At 50.1% G+C, this 21552-nt stretch overlaps 1 protein-coding gene and 2 gene segments (V, D, J or C); all 3 read left to right on the top strand.

Annotated features, from left to right (window-relative positions):
- Positions 1204–8057, top strand: LOC106508706. Of its 3 annotated transcripts, XM_021078900.1 has the most exons (4): positions 1204–2157; positions 2269–2639; positions 6219–6291; positions 6395–6585. In XM_021078900.1, the coding sequence occupies exons 1-3, from the start codon at positions 1845–1847 to the stop codon at positions 6282–6284; spliced, it is 750 nt and encodes a 249-aa protein (XP_020934559.1). In that variant the 5' UTR covers positions 1204–1844; the 3' UTR covers positions 6285–6291; positions 6395–6585. The 3 variants fall into 3 exon arrangements, 2 of the variants coding, with proteins under 2 accessions (XP_020934559.1, XP_020934558.1); XR_002340353.1 differs by having other exon boundaries at positions 2269–6114; positions 6219–6514; XM_021078899.1 differs by having other exon boundaries at positions 1205–2157; positions 6219–8057.
- LOC110257560 lies at positions 8103–11153 on the top strand. The segment is given in 2 exon segments: positions 8103–9043; positions 9155–11153. Coding segments are annotated over 2 exon segments (471 nt in total).
- LOC110257563 lies at positions 11431–13518 on the top strand. The segment is given in 3 exon segments: positions 11431–12723; positions 12828–12900; positions 12990–13518. Coding segments are annotated over 3 exon segments (300 nt in total).

Genomic DNA, 21552 nt, shown 5'->3' with positions numbered 1-21552 from the left:
GAGTGGAGACGGGCCTCCTGGGAGCAGAGAGGGCCCTGCTGCCCTCACAGGAGGATCCAATCCTCTTAGAGGGCCGAATCAGTGCCCGGTCACGGATGGGCACAGCTGACATCAATTCCCCCTGTGAGTGGGAGCCTCCTCCTCCTCTGAGTAGCCAAGACTGCTGCCCCGTCCTGCCTGCACCCTTTGTGTGTGACCCCTTCTCCCATAAACCATGGATGTCTTTGTTGCTGTCTCAGGGCTCATTCTTTGTTCTTGAACCCCGGCAATGACCAGGCTTGCAGACCTGCGAGCTGCTGTCCAACAACAACACGAAAACCAGAAAGAAGCCCCCATCAAGGGAGGCTTGTGCACAGCAGCCTTCCCCCAAGAGCAGGACCAGTGCCATGCTCCCCAAACCTGAGGTCCTCTTGGGAGCATCCTCGGGAGCTGGCAGCAGCCAGGTGATGGAAGGTGTTAGGAGGCCTGGAGAGGACGTTGGCCACAAATCTCTAGGCAGTAGCTCGCCCGTGCTCCTCCCTTCAGTGAGATAACATGATCCACTGGGATTGTCTGACACTCTCCTTCTTTACCCCAATAGAATTCTGGGGGTGAACATGTCAAAGCTTTGTGCCTGCTCCTAGCTATGGTTCCAGGAGTATTCCGTGAACAAATCAAGATGCTAATATCTGCAGGGCTGTTGCTTAGTTTATGCCTAAAACCCCAGGCATAGCCAATCTCTATTGAGTAAAAACTGAATCGCCTAGGTAAATAAATGAATGTGTTGGCAACTGTTTTGGCTGTTTCAGGAGCTTCTTTCCTTTTCATGATTCCCTGGAGCTTTATACTCATCACAGCTTCTCCCAGTCTGTGGTCTCAATGATAAGCTGACTCTGGCTGGTTAGAGGTCCGACCTGGGAAATGTGCTGCTTTTGCCAGAAGGGGGCGCTGTGGCTGCATTGAAGCGTCGCGCAGGGGCAGGGGGAGGGGCTGGGAGTGAGCAGAGGAGGCTGGTTAGAAGCACAGACTGGCTGGCAAGTGGGGCCTCCAAGCTGCAATCACTTGGGAGCACCCGTTGTGGATTCTCCAAGATGCTACACTAACATCCTTTCACCTTGATTTGTCTTCCTTGCTGCAACCTGTTTGCTGAAAGCCCAGCTAAGCCCTGCACTCCCAATTCTCATCTGTTATACTGAAGTAAGAGTTTTAACTGAGACACAACCCCTGCCCCTTGGCTGAAAAGGCAGCTTTTCAGCTTTGCTCGCCTCATACACACCCCCCTTCTTGTCTTCTTGGAGCACCTACACGCCTTGTGTCCTTGATGCTTATCAGTATTGGCTTCTGTAGCCTTGCTTGCTCAGTTCCTCAGGCAGGAACACTGTCTGCTCCGGGAAGGGGGAGGTCTGGGGCTACCTCAGGGGAAAACCTTGAGACCCCGAGGTCTGTATTGTGTAAGAGGTACGCAGAACAAAGACCTGGTGCTCAGACTCTGGAGGTGAGTCCTCTGAGCCCGCACAGGTGCTGAATAAAGCTTGCTACCCTGCCTCTCTGAGCGCTGTTTGTCTCCTTCCTCTGCCAGGGTTTCTGTGACAATATAGTCCCCTCAGAACTCTTCCCAGTATCTGGCTGCTGGCCTGCATCACAGCTGTGCCTTTTTAACGATGGGCAAGGGTCGAGAACCCGGCCACAACCTTCCAGTCTTTCTCCCTGCACGGGACTGGGCAAAAGGGTTCCAGAGGGTTTATGTCCTGAGGGATGTGATCCAGCCTGACGAAGCAGGGGTGGCATCAATCCCTTGAAGAGGGGGATGGTCTGTCCCTGAGAGGGGGTCTCGGAAGCAAGGGGGGCGGGGGAGAGTCTACATAATGAGGAGGGCGGCCAGTAGCAAAAGAGCAGCTATCAGAGGAATTTCCCAACCCAGGCAATTCAAATCCACCTTCTCTCAGAAATTCTACAAGGAAAAAAAAAAAAAAGAATCTCCATCAGGGATGAAGGGAGACTGGGGCTGCAGACACTCAGGGGCAGTGACATCACAGGCAAAGCCACCAACCAGGGAGGAGGAGACCAGAGACCAACCCCCTTGCCCAGGGCATCCTAGTTTGTTGAGGCCACTTTGCCCTGCCTCTGCCATGTGCCTCGGGGTGCTCTGCCCTGCGGTCCTCTGTCTCCTGGGAGCAGGTGAGTCTTGGGTGCTCATGGGCTGCCCCTCGATGCTGAATCCTTGCCCCGAGGCTGCAGCCAACCCTCCCTTCTGGGCTTTGTCTAAACTTTGTCCTCTTCTCCTGACAGTCTCTGTGGACACTGGAGTTACTCAAACACCCAGATACCTGGTCCTGGGAACGAGAGATAAGAGATCTTTGACTTGTGAACAAGATCTGGGACATAATGCTATGTACTGGTATAAACAGAGTGCTCAGAAGCCACCGGAGCTCATGTTCACCTGTAACTACGAAGACCGCACTGGAAATGAGTCTGTTCCGAGTCGCTTCAGTCCTAAATGCCCAGAGAACTCCCCCCTTTACCTGCACGTGGACGCCCTGAAACCAGAAGACTCGGCCGTGTATCTCTGCGCCAGCAGTAGAGACACAGCCCTGCAGAGCCAGCCGCTTCCTCTGCACAAACCTCGAGCACCCAGCCAGGAGGCTGTGGGGCCAACCAAGGTCGGTTCCCCATTTCCTGGAAGACCCTCAATGGAAAGCTCAGACCCTGAGACCGCCTGCGGGCTCATGGCCATGGCTCTTCTGAGTTCCATCACAGCCACCAGCCACCTGTCCTGAGCAAGACTGGGCCTGCAGCTGAATGTAGGACAGTTGTTCAAGTCTATCCCACGCATTTTCCAATGGGCTGGCCTCCCCGGAAAGCCTTTTGGGAGACACTTGACCCTCTGTCCTCCCAGTCCTGCTTCCAATAGGTGCCTGTCTCTGACTTCTTCCGTCCAAGTTCAGCCGGGGCCTCCCATCTGACTCCAGCCACACATATGCTCAGACACTTTTCAAAGCGCCTCATTCCCTCAGCAGGGGCTCTGTCCTTTCCAGCCCCTGAGGACCACAGATCCCCCATCTGGTCCCTGTGTCTCAAGTTCATGCTGCTGCACGTCCAGGGGCTCGGTACCTCACGGGCTCCTCTTCCACTCAACACTGCCTTTCAGGCTTGGTCCTTGGTCCTCCTGTCTCTTTAACCCTAGATCTTCAGGGCTTCCCATCCTGCATTATCAGCCATAGGGTCTGACATCCTTGCGAAGCCCTGCTCACACCAGCCAGTGAGAAGGGATGGCCTCTGACATTTCAGTTCAGGCCTTTGTGCTCAGAGCTGTCCCGGCTGAACCCCGTATCTTCGGGCTCTGCTCCCTGTAATGGGCATCAGGCCAGTGCACACCAGCAGCCAAGGGCTGTCAGAGCCCTGCAACCCCTCCTGGAGGGTCAGCTGTCCATCTGCAATAGGCTCCCAGCTTTCTCCTGCAGAGGGCTCTCCAGGCTCCTCTGACCAAGCCCCAAAACATAATACTGTCAACCAGTTCAACTGAGGTGGCAACTCTGTCTTAAGGTGTGGGTTTTCTTTCACCTGAGTGTGACTCTGCTCTGTCAACTGTTAGAAAGAGAAACACATACAGATCTAGTTTGTTTTTGTGGTTTGGGGGTTTTTTGGTTTTTGGGTTTTGTTTCTTTAAGGCCACACCTGGGGCACAGGGAGGTTCCCAGGCTATGGGTCCAATGGGAGCTGGAGCTGCTGGCCTACACCAAAGCCACATCAAAGTCAGATGCGAGCCATGTCTGTGAGCTACACCACAACTCATGGCAACACTGGATCCTCAACCCACTGAAAGAGGGCAGGAATTGGACCTGCATCCTCATGGATGCTAGTCAGACTCACTTCTGCTGAGCCATGATGGGAACTCCGGATCAGTATTTTTAATGCCTTATTTACTTTCAAATAACCAAGCCTGTCAAGTGGAAGATCTATCGTCACCAATTCCAAGTTCTATTAACCCCCTTCTCTGAGTTCTCTTCTACCCACTTAAGGCTAAACCCCAAGCTCTTCCCTGATCAAAGCCACAAATCTGCACAGACACTTGCTCTCAACCCGAGAGGCAGCCAGTGGGCCCCATGCCCTTCTGTTCAGGGCACTGGGCTGGGTCCCTACCAGCATCTGCTCTCCTTCCCTGGCACTGAAACGTGCCTTCAGGGTTCAGGTCTCAGCCTGTCACTGAAGCTCCTCTCCACACTAACCCTGGTGCCTGAACTCGGCCTCTGCTCCCTGGTGCCAAGTAGAAAGACAGAGATTTGGACAAAGGAGAAAAAATAGCTTTACTGATTTGCTAGCCAAAGGAGGGTCACAGCAGAAGAAGGTCTCAAAGACTGTGCCTGCCTTAGAAGAGATTGGGAGGTGCTTTTCTAATTTGGGGAGTGAAGAACAGGGCCAGAGATAAGGCTCAGGGGAGAAGCAAGCTTGCATTAGTTTCAAAGCTGGCGTTCAGTGGTCTGGTGGACTTCTTTCCCAGTTGAAGAAGGCTTCTCTACCATCTTCCATTTGTGGGGGTTTTAGTTCAATAGAAGACCTCAAAGATATTCTTATCAATGTTCCTGGAGAAGGAACCAGGCCCCTGCCCCAAGGCTACACTGTTCTGTGTTGGCTGTTCCTCCCTGGTCTCGGCATCCCCTCCCCTCCCTGATTAGCAACTGTTTGAACCTGCTCTTTGGAACTCAGGGAAGCTCATGGAAGCTGCATTTTATTCCCTAAAAACAAGAATTGGGGGACCCAGAAAGGCTTGTGAGCCCAGGAGCCCACAGGGCCCTGCCAGGTTTCAACACTCCTGGGGTCATATTTTGTTTTCCTCTGGCTCTTATTCCCCAGCATTTTCGTCATCAGGTTCAGAATCCTGAAACATGCCTCTGGATTATGGCCCTGAATTGGCCATTAAGAGAGGGTATTACCGAAGTTTAGGTTCTTGTTACAGAAAGAATTCATAAATGAGACGGAAACTGTGGGGGAAAAATTGAGGATTTACGTGGGAAAAACATTTCAGAGGGAGCGACGGGCAGAGAGGTGAGCAGAGCAGCTGCCCTGCGTTTTGCGGCACACATGCATTATGGAGCATCTAATTGTATGGGTGGGATATTCACTGGGAAGATGGTGTTTAGGGGTCCAGTTCCTTAATTTTCACCCCAGCTTCACCTTCCCAAAGGGAGAAGGGATTTGTGTTCCTATTTAGTTTTACGGAAATGTCAAGGCATTGGTGCCTGATGGGTACTTATGTGCAGAACAAATTTTATTACAATTTTATTATAATGAGGAAATAATGAGCAACAGGTTCGATCCAGATATTTGAGATTTGTGCCCCTTTCCACCTTTCTCTGCCCCCAGGGCACTTATCACCCCAAAAGATGTGGTTTCCTATCAGTCTGGAGCCTCTGGCTTCAGTTTCATTTTATTTATTATTAATTTTTTTTGCTTTTGTTTTTAGGGCCAAACATGTGGCATATGGAAGTTCCCAGGCTATGGGTTAAATTGGAGCAGAAGCTCGTGGCTGACACCACAGCTCACGGCAATGCTGGATCCATAATTAATTCAGCAAGCCAGGGATAAATTGGCATCTTCCTGGATGCTAGTCAGATTTGTTAAAAAATGAGCCCCAGGGGGAATTCCCTATATATTTTTTTTATTCACCCATGGATCCAACTATTTACATGAGGTGTGGTTTCCTGCCACCTGACCCCATGCACCCCTTCTCTGCTCATGCCTAACCATCTGCCTGCTGGAACAAGGGGCATAATTCCACCCTGTGTTCATGCCTGGGTCGGGTCTTCATGCCTGGCCTCACTCTGCCGAAGGCTGTGTTCCCCTAGGGTCCCTGTGCAGCGGCAGCCTTTCACTTGGGGCCTGTGGGTGTGCACCTTCCAGGACATGGACCTGAGTTTCAGAGCATCACCTGTCCACGTGGGCGCCAAGCCTCCTTGCTCCTGCTCCTGGGGGCGCTCTTGAGACCATGGGTGCCGCCCAAGACTCTGACATCACTGGACCGCCTCCCTTGGGCTGCTAGGGACCAGATGCCCCACTGGGGGAGGCCTCAGCACCGCCCAGGCCCTGCCATGGACGGCAGGCTCTTCTGCTGGGCCATCTTTGGGCTCCTGGGAGTAGGTGAGACCTGGGAGTGGGAGGGAAACTCCCATCCCTTCCCTTAACCTAAGCCCAGTGCCTGACTTTGGTCTCTTCCTCTGTCTGGCCTCTCTCTCATCCCACAGGCCACATGGAACCTGGAGTCAGACAAAGCCCTTGCCACCACATCACAAAGTCGGGACAGAACGTGACTTTGAGGTGTGACCCCATTCCCGGTCATTTGTACATCTACTGGTACCGCCAGACCCTGGGAAAGGGGGTGGAGTTTCTGATGTCCATCTATAACAGAGAGCCTCCACAGAATGCCGACTTTTTAACGGAGCGGTTCTCAGCTGAGATGCCTGATGACACGTACCTGACTCTGAAGATCCAGCCTGCAGAGCGGGGAGACTCGGCCCTGTTCCTCTGTGCCAGCAGCTCAGCCACAGCCATGCACAGACACCGCCTGCCCTTCCACAAACTCTAGAGCTCCTCTGCTCTCCCCAGGCTCTCAGCAGCCCCTGCCCGCCCAAGGAGGCTGGCGGGTGCGTGGTGGGTCTGCAGCTGCTTCTCAGGAGCAGAGGCCAGAATTAACGGTGGTGTGTAGGAGAGGAAATAGAGCACAGGTTCTCTGGGGCGGTGGAAACTGGGAAGGTTCTCCGCCCCGTGGAATGTGGCCGTGGACCCAGCAACGGGAGAGATGTGGCCAGTGGATGACCTGGGGAGCCTCCAGGGAAGCCTCTGTACTCCCTTGGCCTCTGCCTGTGTTATTCTCTACAGAGCAAAACATGTGTCTGCCTTGGAGTGGAGACGGGCCTCCTGGGAGCAGAGAGGGCCCTGCTGCCCTCACAGGAGGATCCAATCCTCTTAGAGGGCCGAATCAGTGCCCGGTCACGGATGGGCACAGCTGACATCAATTCCCCCTGTGAGTGGGAGCCTCCTCCTCCTCTGAGTAGCCAAGACTGCTGCCCCGTCCTGCCTGCACCCTTTGTGTGTGACCCCTTCTCCCATAAACCACGGATGTCTTGTTGCTGTCTCGGGGCTCATTCTCTGTTCTTGAAGCTGGGCAACGACCAGGCTTGCAGGCTCTGTGAGCTGCTGTCCAACAACAACTGGAAACCAGAAAGAACGGCTGCGGCAGAAGCCCCCATCAAGGGAGGCTTGTGCATAGCAGCCTTCCCCCAAGAGCAGGACCAGTGCCATGCTCCCCAAACCTGAGGTCCTCTTGGAAGCATCCTCGGGAGCTGGCAGCAGCCAGGTGATGGAAGGTGTTAGGAGGCCTGGAGAGGACGTTGGCCACAATCTCTAGGCAGTAGCTCGCCCGTGGCCCTCCCTTCAGTGAGATAACATGATCCACTGGGATTGTCTGACACTCTCCTTCTTTACCCCAATAGAATTCTGGGGGTGAACATGTCAAAGCTTTGTGCCTGCGCCTAGCTATGGTTCCAGGAGTATTCCTTGAACAAATCAAGATGCTAATATCTGCAGGGCTGTTGCTTAGTTTATGCCTAAAACCCCAGGCATAGCCAATCTCTATTGAGTAAAAACTGAATAGCCTAGGTAAATAAATGAATGTGTTGGCAACTGTTTTGGCTGTTTCAGGAGCTTCCTTCCTTTTCATGATTCCCTGGAGCTTTATACTCATCACAGCTTCTCCCAGTCTGTGGCCTCAATGATAAGCTGACTCTGGCTGGTCAGAGGTCCGACCTGGGAAATGTGCCATTTGTGCCAGAAGGGGGCGCTGTGGCTGCATTGAAGCGTCGCGCAGGGGCAGGGGGAGGGGCTGGGAGTGAGCAGAGGAGGCTGGTTAGAAGGACAGACTGGCTGGCAAGTGGGGCCTCCAACCTGCAGTCACTTGGGAGCACCTGTTGTGGATTCTCCAAGATGCTACACTAACATCCTTTCACCTTGATTTGTCTTCCTTGCTGCAACCTGTTTGCTGAAAGCCCAGCTAAGCCCTGCACTCGCACTGATATCTCATCTGTTATACCCAAGTAAGAGTTTTAACTGAGACACAACCCCCGCCCCTTGGCTGAAAAGGCAGCTTTTCAGCTTTGCTCGCCTCATACACACCCCCTTTCTTGTCTTCTTGGAGCACCTACATGCCTTGTGTCCTTGATGCTTATCAGTATTGGCTTCTGTAGCCTTGCTTGCTCAGTTCCTCAGGCAGGAACACTGTCTGCTCCGGGAAGGGGGAGGTCTGGGGCTACCTCAGGGGACCACCTTGAGACCCTGAGGTCTGTATTGTGTAAGAGGTACGCAGAACAAAGACCTGGTGCTCAGACTCTGGAGGTGAGTCCTCTGAGCCCGCACAGGTGCTGAATAAAGCTTGCTACCCTGCCTCTCTGAGCGCTGTTTGTCTCCTTCCTCTGCCAGGGTTTCTGTGACAATATAGTCCCCTCAGAACTCTTCCCAGTATCTGGCTGCTGGCCTGCATCACAGCTGTGCCTTTTTAATGATGGGCAAGGGTCGAGAACCCGGCCACAACCTTCCAGTCTTTCTCCCTGCACGGGACTGGGCAAAAGGGTTCCAGAGGGTTTATGTCCTGAGGGATGTGATCCAGCCTGACGAAGCAGGGGTGGCATCAATCCCTTGAAGAGGGGGATGGTCTGTCCCTGAGAGGGGGTCTCGGAAGCAAGGGGGCGGGGGAGAATCTACATAATGAGGAGAGCAGCTGTTGGCAAAAGAGCAGCTATCAGAGGAATTTCCCAACCCAGGCAATTCAAATCCACCTTCTCTCAGAAATTCTACAAGGAAAAAAAAAAAGAATCTCCACCAGGGATGAAGGGAGACTGGGGCTGCAGACACTCAGGGGCAGTGACACCACAGGCAAAGCCACCAACCAGGGAGGAGGAGACCAGAGCCCAGCCCCCTTGCCCAGGGCATCCCAGTTAGTTGAGGCCACTTTGCCCTGTCTCTGCCATGTGCCTCGGGGTGCTCTGCCCTGTGGTCCTCTGTCTCCTGGGAGCAGGTGAGTCTTGGGTGCTCATGGGCTGCCCCTCGATGCTGAATCCCTGCCCTGAGGCTGCAGCCAACCCTCCCTTCTGGGCTCTGTCTAAACTTTGTCCTCTTCTCCTGACAGTCTCTGTGGACACTGGAGTTACTCAAACACCCAGATACCTGGTCCTGGGAACGAGAGATAAGAGATCTTTGACTTGTGAACAAGATCTGGGACATAATGCTATGTACTGGTATAAACAGAGTGCTCAGAAGCCACCAGAGCTCATGTTCCTCTGTAACCTCAAGGATATCACTGAAAACGAGACTATTCCGAGTCGCTTCAGTCCTAAATGCCCAGAGAGCTCCCCCCTTTACCTGCACGTGGACGCCCTGAAACCAGAAGACTCGGCCGTGTATCTCTGCGCCAGCAGTAGAGACACAGCCCTGCAGAGCCAGCCGCTTCCTCTGCACAAACCTCGAGCACCCAGCCAGGACGCTGTGGGGCCAACCAAGGCTCGGTTCCCCATTTCCTGGAAGACCCTCAATGGAAAGCTCAGACCCTGAGACTGCCTGCGGGCTCATGGCCATGGCTCTTCTGAGTTCCATCACAGCCACCAGCCACCTGTCCTGAGCAAGACTGGGCCTGCAGCTGAATGTAGGACGATGTTCAAGTCTATCCCACGCATTTTCCAATGGGCTGGCCTCCCCGGAAAGCCTTTTGGGAGACACTTGACCCTCTGTCCTCCCAGTCCTCCTTCCAATAGGTGCCTGTCTCTGACTTCTTCCGTCGAAGTTCGGCCAGGGTCTCAGATCTGACCCCAGCCACACATATGCTCAGACACTTTTCAAAGCGCCTCATTCCCTCAGCAGGGGCTCTGTCCTTTCCAGCCCCTGAGGACCACAGATCCCCCATCTGGTCCCTGTGTCTCACGTTCATGCTGCTGCACGTCCAGGGGCTCGGTACCTCACGGGCTCCTCTTCCACTCAACACTGCCTTTCAGGCTTGGTCCTTGTGCCTCCTGTCTCTTTAACCCTAGATCTTCAGGGCTTCCCATCCTGCATTATCAGCCATAGGGTCTGACATCCTTGCAAAGCCCTGCTACACCAGCCAGTGAGAAGGGATGGCCTCCTGACATTTCAGTTCAGACCTTTGTGCTCAGAGCTGTCCCGGCTGAACCCCGTATCTTCAGGCTCTGCTCCTGTAATGGGCATCAGGCCAGTGCACACCAGCAGCCAAGGGCTGGCAGAGCCCTGCATCCCTTCCTGGAAGCTCACCTGTCTGCATCTGTACCAGGCTCCCGCCTTCCCCCTGAGAGGGCACTCCAGGCTCCCCTGACCAAGCCCCAAAACATCCTACTGGGGACCAGGTCAAGGGGTGTGCAACTCTGCCTTAGGAGTGTGGGTTTCCCTTCACCTGAACATGACCCTGAGCTGTCAACTTCTATAAAGATAAGCACACTGAGGTCTAGTGGTTTTAAGGCCTTACTTACTGCCAAATACCCAAGCCTGTGTCAAGCGGAATGCTGATCTTCACCAATTCCAGGTTCTCTAATCCAGCTTGTGTGTTTTCTGAGTTCTCGTTTTCCCACTCAAGACTAGAGCAATGCACTTCCCTGATCAGAGCCCAAATCTGCACAGATACTTGCTCTCAACCCCAGAGGCAGCCAATGAGCCTCTGAGTCCCTCTGTTCAGGGCACTGGGCTGGGTACCTACTTTCGCATCTGCTCTCCTTCCCTGGCACTGAAACGTCCCTTTAGGGGTCGGGTCTCAGCCTCTCACTGGCGTTCCTCTCCACATGACACTGGTGCCTGAACCTGGCCTCTGCTCACAGGTGCTGAACAGAAACACAGAGAGTTTAGGGTGAAAGAGAAAAGATAGCTCTATTGCTCTAGCAGCCAAAGGAGAGTCACAGCAGCCTAAGGCCTCAAAGACTGAGTCAGACTTAGGGAGATTGGGAGCTGGTTCTATGGCTTTGGGAGTGAAGAACAGGGCCAGAGATAAGGATCAGCTTGCATTAGTTCCAAAGCTGGAGTTCAGTGGCCTGGTGGACTTCTTTCCCTATTGGAGAGGCTTCCTTATCATCTTCCATTTGTCGGGGTTTTAGTTCAGTAGAAGAACTCAAAGATTTTTGTTTTTTTGTCTTTTTAGGGCCGTACCAAGGCATATGGATGTTCCCAGGCCAGGGGTCTAATTGGAGCTGTAGCCACTGGCCACACCCACCGCCACAGCCATGCCAGATCCTAGCTGCCACTGCGACCTACACCACAGCTCACAGCAACGCCAGATCCTTAACCCACTGAGCAAGGCCAGGGCGACTGAACCCGCAACCTCATGGTTCCTTGTCGGATTCATTAACCACTGAGCCATGGGACGGGAACTCCAGATATTCTTATCTATATGCCTTGAGGGGAACCAGGACCCTGCCCCAAGGCTGCACTCTTGTGTCTTGACTCCTCCTCCCTGGTCTCAGCATCCCCTCTCTTCCCTGATTAGCAACCTTTGGCACCTGCCCTCTGCAACTCAGGGAAGCTCATGGAGGCTGCAGTTTATTCCCTAAAAACAAGAAATGGGGGACCCAGAAAGGCTTGTGAGCCCAGGAGCCTACAGGGCCCTGCCTGGTTTCAACCCTCCTAGGGGCCTATTTTATTTTCGTCTCTTCCTCCCCAAAGTTTGAATCCTCAGGTTCAGAATCCAGAAACATGCCTCCGGATTGTGGCCCTGAATGGCTGATAGAGAGGGTGTTCCCAAAGGTAAGGTTTGTGTCTCTTCACACAGAGACTTCAGAGAGACTGAACCTGAGAAACACATTGAGGATTTAAGTGAGACACCCACCTCTGAGGGCGAGGCAGGCAGGGAGGCGATCAGCTGCCCTGCGTGTTGTGGTACACCTGCTACCTGGGGCTTCTGATTGTCTGGGCGGGTTACTCACTGGGAAGGTGGGGTGTGGGGGTCTTATTCCTTAATTTTCATCCCAGCTTCACCTTCCCCAAGGGAGGAGGGATCTTTGTCCTCATCGAGCTTGATCACACGTGTCATGGCTTTAGTGCATGAAGGGCACTTCTCCTCTGATAGCTAATTGTGTTATAACGTTATGATGATGGGGGCATAACAAGCAACAAGTTACATCTGGACACAGAGATGCACCCTCTTCTCCACCTTTCTTTGTTTGCCCCCAGGGCACTTATCACCCCAAAAGCTGTGCTTTCCTCTCACTCTGGAGGTTGTGGCTTTTCTTTATCCACCCATGGACCCTGCTGTTTGCATGATGTGTGGTTTCCTGCCATCTGGCCCCATGCACCCCTTCTCTGCTCATGCCTAACCATCTGCCTGCTGGAACGAGGGCGCGGGTCCTGGCTGTCTTTATGCCTGGGTCGGGTCTTCATGCCTGGCCTCACTCTGCCGAAGGCTGTGTTCCCCCAGGGTCCCTGTGCAGCGGCAGCCTTTCACTTGGGGACTGTGGGTCTGCACCTTCCAGGACATGGACCTGAGTTTCAGAGCATCACCTGTCCACGTGGGTGCCAAGCCTCCCTGCTCCTGCTCCTGGGGCGCTCTTGAGACCATGGGTGCCGCCCAAGACTCTGACATCACTGGACCGCCTCCCTTGGGCTGCTAGGGACCAGATGCCCCACTGGGGGAGGCCTCAGCCCGCCCAGGCCCTGCCATGGACGGCAGGCTCTTCTGCTGGGCCATCTTTGGGCTCCTGGGAGTAGGTGAGACCTGGGAGTGGGAGGGAAACTCCCACCCCTTCCCTTAACCTAAGCCCAGTGCCTGACATTGGTCTCTTCCTCTGTCTGGCCCCTGTGTCCTCCCACAGGCCACATGGAACCTGGAGTCAGACAAAGCCCTCGCCACCACATCACAAAGTCGGGACAGAACGTGACTTTGAGGTGTGACCCCATTCCCGGTCATTTGTACATCTGCTGGTACCGACAGACCCTGGGAAAGGGGTGGAGTTTCTGATGTCCATCTATAACAGAGAGCCTCCACAGAATGCCGACTTTTTAACGGAGCGGTTCTCAGCTGAGATGCCTGATGACACGTACCTGACTCTGAAGATCCAGCCTGCAGAGCGGGGAGACTCGGCCCTGTTCCTCTGTGCCAGCAGCTCAGCCACAGCCATGCACAGACACCGCCTGCCCTTCCACAAACTCTAGAGCTCCTCTGCTCTCCCCAGGCTCTCAGCAGCCCCTGCCCCGCCCAAGGAGGCTGGCGGGTGCGTGGTGGGTCTGCAGCTGCTTCTCAGGAGCAGAGGCCAGAATTAACGGTGGTTTGTAGGAGAGGAAATGGAGCACAGGTTCTCTGGGGCGGTGGAAACTGGGAAGGTTCTCCGCCCCGTGGAATGTGGCCGTGGACCCAGCAACGGGAGAGATGTGGCCAGTGGATGACCTGGGGAGCCTCCAGGGAAACCTCTGTACTCCCTTGGCCTCTGCTGGTGTTATTCTCTACAGAGCAAAACATGTGTCTGCCTTGGAGTGGAGACGGGCCTCCTGGAGAGGAGAGAGGGACTTGCCCTGGGACCCCCAGGAGCCTCAACTGAGGACTTTCTGGAAGGTGAAGGATCTCAGTGCCAGAACCTGGTCCTGGAATTTGGGAGAGGAACATTCTGGGGCAGTAGGCAGCCAAGGCAGAAACACCCCAAGTCCCTGCCAGCCGGGACAGGGAGGCTCTTGGGGGAACAGTGGCTGCCCATGGGAACTCAGGTGCCTGCTCTTGCACCAGCAGGGATCCAGGCCCACAAGAAGGTCATGATGCAGGACAGACTGGGCAAGAGCAACTGCCCACGGGGCCACCTGTGGCAGCAACTGGTGTGAACTGCTCACTCTCGGCATGATGGGTGAAGACAGGACCGGCTTCTCAAAGGCTAAGACCTGAGGGTTCCTGGACAACTGGCTGGAGGGATGATGTAGAGATTACTTCACAAGGGAGATACTGGATGGCTTACAAAAATGGCAGGTGGACCTCAAGCATTCAATTAAAATGAATTTGCAGGAGTTCCTGTCGTGGCGCAGCAGTTAATGAATCAGACTAGGAACAATGAGGTTGCGGGTTTGATCCCTGGCCTTGCTCCGTGGGTTAAGGATCCGGGCTTGTCGTGAGCTGTGCTCTAGGTTACAGATGTGGCTCAGATCCCGCGTTGCTGTGGCTCTGGCATAGGCCAGTGGCTACAGCTCCGATTCGACCCCTAGCCTGGGAACCTCCATATGCCACTGGAGTGGCTCAAGAAAAGCAAAAAGACAAAAAAAAAAAAAAAAAAAAAAAAAAATTGCTTTGGTGTTCTAGGCGTTTGAGTACATCATATTGGTTACACACTATTCTTTCCTCCTTGCTTCTTTCATTCTCTCTTCCTTTCTTTTTTCTCTCTTTTGACCAAAGATACTTCCCCACCAAGATATTGAAAGTATTGGTTGTGCATTGCAGGGATCATATGCCTCACGGAGGAAGAATCAACCTCAGGCTCATATATGATGAGGCCATATATGATGAACATACCCTGGTCATCTTCATGTTATGAAACCACCAGTTCCTCTAGAAAAGCTGCACTGGGGCTGCTAAGACAGAAACACCCGAGAGAGAACATGAGGAATGTCAAGGTGCTTATTCAAATCAGCAGACAGGTGGTCCATAAACTCCTGCCCTTGGTCTGAACCTGAATGCAGGCCTCACCCCATCCCTACCCAATGACCTGAGGCAAATCTCGTGCTTACTCTAGTCAAGCAAGCCTGGCTCATTCTGCTGGGCGTATTGAGCAATTACTAACTTACAGTGATCTCCCCAAGTTCCCTATCTGCGGTCCCCTACTGGGACTCCTACGACTCCCTGTGTGACTCTCCTACTCCATCCCTAGCATTAAGGAAGAAGGTTAGTACATCTGTGATTTTGGTGAAGGGGATACTGGTAACCAAGTTCACATCTCACTAGAAGGCTGCTGCTGGTCACCAGGAACAGATATCTTAGTTAAGGCCTTTCATGCTGTTCTCAGTTTGGGAAGATGCAAGAATGCAGGCTCTTAAAATTATTCTCCTGAAAATATCAAACTCTCTGAAGCATATTCTGCCAGTTTTTCCCAGAGCATGGAGTGCCCCATTCCGAATCTCTGCCCTAAATCTCTTTCAGGTGTGTTGAAGGTCAGCTGTTGCAGTGGCTAATGACTTAATCCTTGCAGAGGTAAGTAGCAAGCGATAGTCTTTTGTTGGCAAGCCCATCTTCTCTGGAGAAATATCTGGCAGTCTCTTTAGTTCAGGTCACCTGTAACTACGGTGTAGGGAGCTCTGTGAATAATATGTGTGCTCCATAAGTAATTTTAGAAAGAACATTGTTTAAAAGGATGATACAAAAATAGTAATGGTTTGACTCTGGAGAGTGGGAATCATTTTTACATTTGACCAAAAGGCTGAGAAGCGATTGGGATACATTTTTTATTACATGCAGTGTAACTGAAGCCAAGCAGGGCCCTGTGGGTCCCTGGGCTCACAAGCTTTTCTGTGTCTCCCATTTCTTGTTTTAGGGAAAAAAATGCAGCCTCCATGAGCTTCCCTGAGTTCCAAAGCCTGGTTCAAACTCTTGCTAATCAAGGAAGGAAGGAGATGCAGAGAGACCAGGGAGGAGCAGTCAAGAAACAACTGTGCAGCCTTGGGGCAAGTCCTGGTTCCTCCTCAAGGAACAAAGAATATCTTTGAGTAATTCTGTTGAACTAAAACCCCAACAAATGAAAGATGTTAAGGAAGCCTTCTTCAATAGGGAAAGAAGTCCACCAGACCACTGACCACCAGCTTTGAAACTAATGCAAGCTTGCCTCTGCCCTGATCCTTATCTGTGCCCATATTTTTCATTCCCCAATCTCTCTATGGGGGGGCAGATCTTTGAGGCACTAGCCTGCTGTGACTCTCCTTTGCCTGGCAAAGCAAGCAAAGTATTTTTCTCCTTCACCCAAAACTCTTATCTCCGTGTTTCTCTTCCGTACCAGTGAGCAGAGGCCAAATTCTGGCAAAATGTATAATATGAAATTCTAATTATGCATCTTGTCAAATAGAAATACTCAAGTCACATCGATAGGGATGGAGTAGACACAGTAGTTGTAGAAGTCCCAATAAAGGACTACATTTAAAGAGGGAAACTTAGGGGACACTGGGAGATCTCTGTAAGTAAATAAATTGCCCCCAAAAGCCATCAGAACTACGTAGTTTGCTTCCTTAGTGGAGCCTTGAGAACTGCCTCAGGTCATTGGGTGGGAGATGGGTGAGGGCTGCATTCATATTCAGACCAAGGGCAAGAGTTTGAGGACCACCCTTTTCGGATTTGAATACACACCTTCCTGATACTAAGGAGAGCTACTACTCTGGAAAGGAAGAGGCGGGCTTTCCAACCCCACTCCTCTGGATAATGTAGCCCACCTTGCCTGCCCCTTGCATCTCTTACAAGGGTCCTATCCTAATAAATTTGTTTCCTTCCTGTCACTTTGTCTCTCACTGAATTCCTTCTGCACAGAGGCATAAAGAACCTGAACCTCAGTAAGTCCAGACATCAGGTGAGTGAAAACATGGGTTCGAGTCCCAACCTGGGTTTAGGCTGGGTTTGAGTCCCAATCTATGTTCTGGCTAGGTTCAGGCTGTTAATACTGTCAGTTTCAACATCACTCCAAGCAAGATACGAACACGTCCTGGGGTTCTCGTTGTGGCTCAGTGGTTAACAAACCCAGCTAGGATACACAAAGTTTCGGGTTTGATCTCCTCAGTGGTTAAGGATCCGGCATTGCCTTGAGCTGTGTTGTAGGTCACAGACACATCTTGGATCCTGTTGCTCTGTCTGTGGTGCAGGCCCGCAGACACAGCTCTGATTCGACCCCTAGCCTGTGAACTTTCATATGCCACAGTGCAGCCCTAAAAAGCAAGAAAAAAAAAAAAAAAAGATAAAACACATCACCATCCCTTGCATATTTTGTCTCTTTCCAATCAATAACCACCCCCCCCAAACTGGAACCACTGTCCTGTCTAATCTTAGACTAGATTTGCTGGTTCTCAAATTTCATGTGAATGAAATCTCACACTTTTTTTGACTAGTGTCTTTGATTTAATATAGTGTTTTTGTTTCTCACCCTTACTGTTCTATGCAACAGTAATTTGTTCTTTTATATTGTATTTTTTATTATTATGTGACTCTATCATGATTTCTATATTCAATTACATGCTGGTGAACACTTGGGTTGTTTCTAGATTTGAGCTATTGTAAAGAAAGCTGCAATAAGCAGTATTCTTGGTTTTTTGTTTTGTTTTTGTTTTGTCTCTTGCCATTCTAGGCCACTTCTGTAGCACATGAGGTTCCAAGGCTAGGGGTCTAATTGGAGCTGTAGCCACCAGCCTATGCCAGAGCCACAGCAACGCGGGATCCAAGCCGCATCTGCGACCTACACCATAGCTCACGGCAATGCCGGATCCTTAATCTACTGAGCCAAGGCCAGGGATCCAACCCGAAACCTCATGGTTCCTAGTTGGATTCGTTAACCACTGAGCCATGATGGGAACTCCAATAAGTAGTGTTCTGATACATGAACTTGTGTGGACTTTAATTTCTCTTGGGTAATCCCAGAGTGGGGTTGTTCAGTTGTGTGGTAGGTACTTATTTCACTTTATAAAAATGGTATACTGGGAGTTCCCATCATGGCACAGTGGAAACGAATTCGACTAGGAACCATGAGGTTGTGAGTTCAATCCTTGGCCTCGCTCAGTGGGTTAAGGATCCAGCGTTGCCGTGAGCTGTGGTGTAGGTTGGCAGCAACAGCTCTGATTTGACCCCTAGCCTGGGAACCTCCATATGCCATGATTGTGGCCCTAAAAAGACAAAAAAAAAAAAAAAAAAAAAAAGAATTTAATAAGTGGTGCTGGGAAACTGGACAGCCACATGTAAAAGAATGAAATTAGAACACTCCCTAACACCATACACGAAAATCAACTCCAAATGGATTAAAGACCTAGAGAGAAGACCAGACACTATAAACTCTTAGAGGAAAACATAGGCCAAACACTCTCTGACATAAATGACACAACATCTTCTCAGATCCACTTCTTAGAGTCATGATGACAGTAAAAAACAAAAATAAACAAATGGGACTTAATTAAACTTAAAAGTTTCTGCACAGCAAAGGAAACCCTAAACAAAACGAAAAGACAACCCACAGAATGGGAGAAAATCTTTGCAAATGAATCAACTGACAAGGGATTAATCTCCAAAATTTATAAACAACTTCTGCAGCTCAATACAAAATAATGAACAACCCCATCAAAAATGGGCAGAAGTTCTAAACAGACAGTTCTCCAAAGAAGACATACAGATGGCCAAAAACACATGAAAAGATGTTCAACATCACTCATTATAGAAAAATGCAAATCAAAACCACAATGAAGTACCACCTTACACCAGCCACAATGGCCATCATCAAAAGTCTACAAACAATAAGTGCTGGAGAGGTGTGGAGGAAAAGGAACCCTATGACACTGTTGGTGGGATTGTAAATTGGTGCAACCACTGTGGAAAACAGTATGGAGATTCCTCAGAAAACTAAACATAGAATTACCATTGACCCAGCAATCCCACTCCTGGGAATCTATCCAGAGAAAACCATGACTCGAAAAGACACATGTACTCTGATGTTCATTGCAGCACTATTTCAACAGCCAAGACATGGAAACAACCTAAATGTCATCGACTGAGGAGTGGATCAAGAAGAAGTGGTACATCTACACAATGGAATATTACTCAGCCATTAAAAGGAACGAAATACTGGCATTTTTAGCAACATGGATGGACCTAGAAATTATCATGCTAAGTGAAGTTAGCCATACAAATGAGACACCAACATCAAATGCTTTCACTGACATGTGGAATCTGAAAAAGGACAGAATGAACTCTGCAGAATAGATACTGACTCACAGACTTTGAAAAACTTACGATTCCCAAAGGAGACAGTCTGGGGAGTAGGGGATGCACTGGGTGTGGGATGGAAATCCTATACAATTGGATTGTGATGATCACTGTACAACTACAAATGTAATAAATTCATTGAGTAATAAAAATATATATGAAAAGCTAAAATGAAAGGAAAAAAAATAAAATTAAAAAAAATGGCTATACTGTTTTCCCAAATGGCAATGCAAAATGGTGAAGCCAGCTCCAGTTGACAGTGTAAACACTTCCTATGCATTAGGATAAGCCAGTGTGTTCCACTGAGCCACTGATGCGTGGGGCAGAAAGCTGCAGGAAATGGGAAGGGTTAGAAAGTTTGTAATTATGTCAAGCAGTGGTTACCAAATCTTCGCAGGGGAATCCTGAAGGTTACTTGCAGACTGAGGGTTAGGGTCACTGCAGAGGCGTGGGTTCGATCCCCAGCCTGACACAGTGGGTAAAGGAATCCAGCATGCAGCAGCTGTGGCTTGGATTCGATTCCTAGCCCAGGAACTTCCATATGCTAAAGGTGCAGCCATTAAAAAAAAAAAAAATACTGGGAGAAAGAGTCTACAGGGAGGGAGTTTGAAGGAGCATACGGCATATTCAGGGGCAAGTGTATACAGAAGAGTAACCACATGTGACGCCTCAAGGAACAATCAGAAAAACTAGGGCAGGGACCTAGTCCCCAAACTCAGTTCCACGAGCATGGTGCTATCTAGAAAAAAAGAGAGAATGACTTACTTTGAGCCAAATAAGAGGGCATTCTGGCTTGCAGAATCTGTAAGAGCCCTGACATGCAGGAGGACCTGGTTATTGGCTAGTGAAGAGCTCTTACCTATGAATATCAGAACACTGGCTGGGTGCCTCCTCACTTTCTGACCTACTGTGGGCACTAGGCTTCTCTGGTATGTGGCCTTTTGTCTCTTGGGAGCAGGTGCATCTAAACACGAAGGGAAACTCCTGATGTGAACTTTCCAATCCAGATCCTCAGCATCTGCCTCCTCATCTTCATCTTCACTTACATGACCTTCCCTAAGGAAACCCAGGGATGCTCAAATGGATACCAAGATCCTCATCACAAGATGGAAAAGAAACTGATCATCGAATCTTCTTAGAAATGAACGTCTGTCTTGTGCTGGTATTGGCATGACCCGGCACCGGGACTAAGACTGATCCATCAGTCAAAAAGAGCCAAACTTATGGTCAGGGAGATGTGTTGGAAGGGTACAGGTTTCAAAGCTAGAGAGACATTCTCCTAACAGTGGGGTCAACCACTGCAGCCAGGCACCCCTACTTTGGTGCAGCTGGGATCCCACTAATTGCACAGTCACAACCACTCAGCTCAGAAAGAACAAGGTGGTCCTTCTCATGAGCCCCTGCACTAACCTGAAGGAGGCACAAAGCCCTTCCCAGTCAACACCAGCCATCTATTCAAGGAAACATTGAGACTGAAGTGAAAAAAAGGAAAAAGAAAATAATGAGTGTGGAGGACTGAACCTTTAATTGTTCTGGGATACAGATAGTGCAGACCTATGGTTTTAACTACAGCAGTTCCTCAAAAATTAAATAGTAATACCGTATGATCCAGCAAGTCTCTTGATATATACCAAAAGAAGTAAAAGGATTCAAACAAACATAGACACCAATTTCAAGAGCATGATTTACAACGGCAAAGGTGAAAACAACCTGTCCAATAAACAGATAAAGAAAATTGATATGAACAAAAATGTACAAACAATGGCATCTGATACATGCTACACAGGTGAACCTTGATTACGTGAGTTAATAACAGGGGCAAAGGAAATGGTGATTTCATCATTTATTGAGTATCTAGATAATTACTAGAATTCAGAAGACAGAACCAAACAGGTTTTCAAGGTCTGGGTGAGGGAGGGAATGAGGAATTATTTAACAGATATAGAGTTTCATGTGGGAAGACGAAAATGTTCTGAGATGGATAGTGGTGACGGTGCGACAGTGTGGTGCATTAATCTGAGACTTAAAAGGTAGTTTATGATATATATATTTATCGCAACAATAAAATGAAAAAACAGCTTAAATTAAATTAGAAACAAAATCTTTGAGCAAAGATGAGTTCCACTCAAAGAACAGGTTAACCATAAATCTGAATGCAGAAAATTAAATATAATGTCTTAATAGCTTGCATCCTATTTCTTAGGAAGGAAAATATTGTGATGTGAATATTTAAATATAAGAGCTAGATATGGAAGGTAAACTCCCAAGGTATTGTTCTATATAATACAGGTAGAATAGGAGTTCCCACCATGGCTCAGTGGTTAATGAATTCGACTAGGAACCATGAGGTTGTGGGTTTCATCCCTGGCCTCGCTCAGTGGGTTAAGGATCCAGCATTGCTGTGAGCTGTGGTGTAGGTCGAAGATGCAGCTCAGATTCCGTGTTGCTGTGGCTCTGATGGAGACTGGCGACTATAGCTCTGATTAGACCCCTAGCCTGGGAACCTCCACATGCCAAGGGTGCAGCTCTAGAAAAGACAAAAAAACAAAAAAAAACAACAACACAACAACAACAACAACAAAACAGGTAAAATAATTTGAGATTCTGGAAGCCTTGGAAGGGGT

Source organism: Sus scrofa, chromosome 18 (genome assembly GCF_000003025.6).
Source record: "Sus scrofa isolate TJ Tabasco breed Duroc chromosome 18, Sscrofa11.1, whole genome shotgun sequence".
NCBI classification, from domain to species: Eukaryota; Metazoa; Chordata; class Mammalia; order Artiodactyla; family Suidae; genus Sus; species Sus scrofa.
Note: the sequence above shows the minus strand (reverse complement) of the source record. Positions and strands in the feature narration are given on the sequence as shown.

Bases quoted from the DNA above. Each gene is read 5' to 3' on its own strand.
- LOC106508706 (XM_021078899.1), top strand. From the start codon at position 1,845: ATGAGGAGGGCGGCCAGTAGCAAAAGAGCAGCTATCAGAGGAATTTCC. The intron at 2,158-2,268 runs GTGAGTCTTGGG...TTCTCCTGACAG, and splicing joins CCTCTGTCTCCTGGGAGCAG to TCTCTGTGGACACTGGAGTT. The intron at 2,640-6,218 runs GTCGGTTCCCCA...CTCATCCCACAG, and splicing joins AGGCTGTGGGGCCAACCAAG to GCCACATGGAACCTGGAGTC.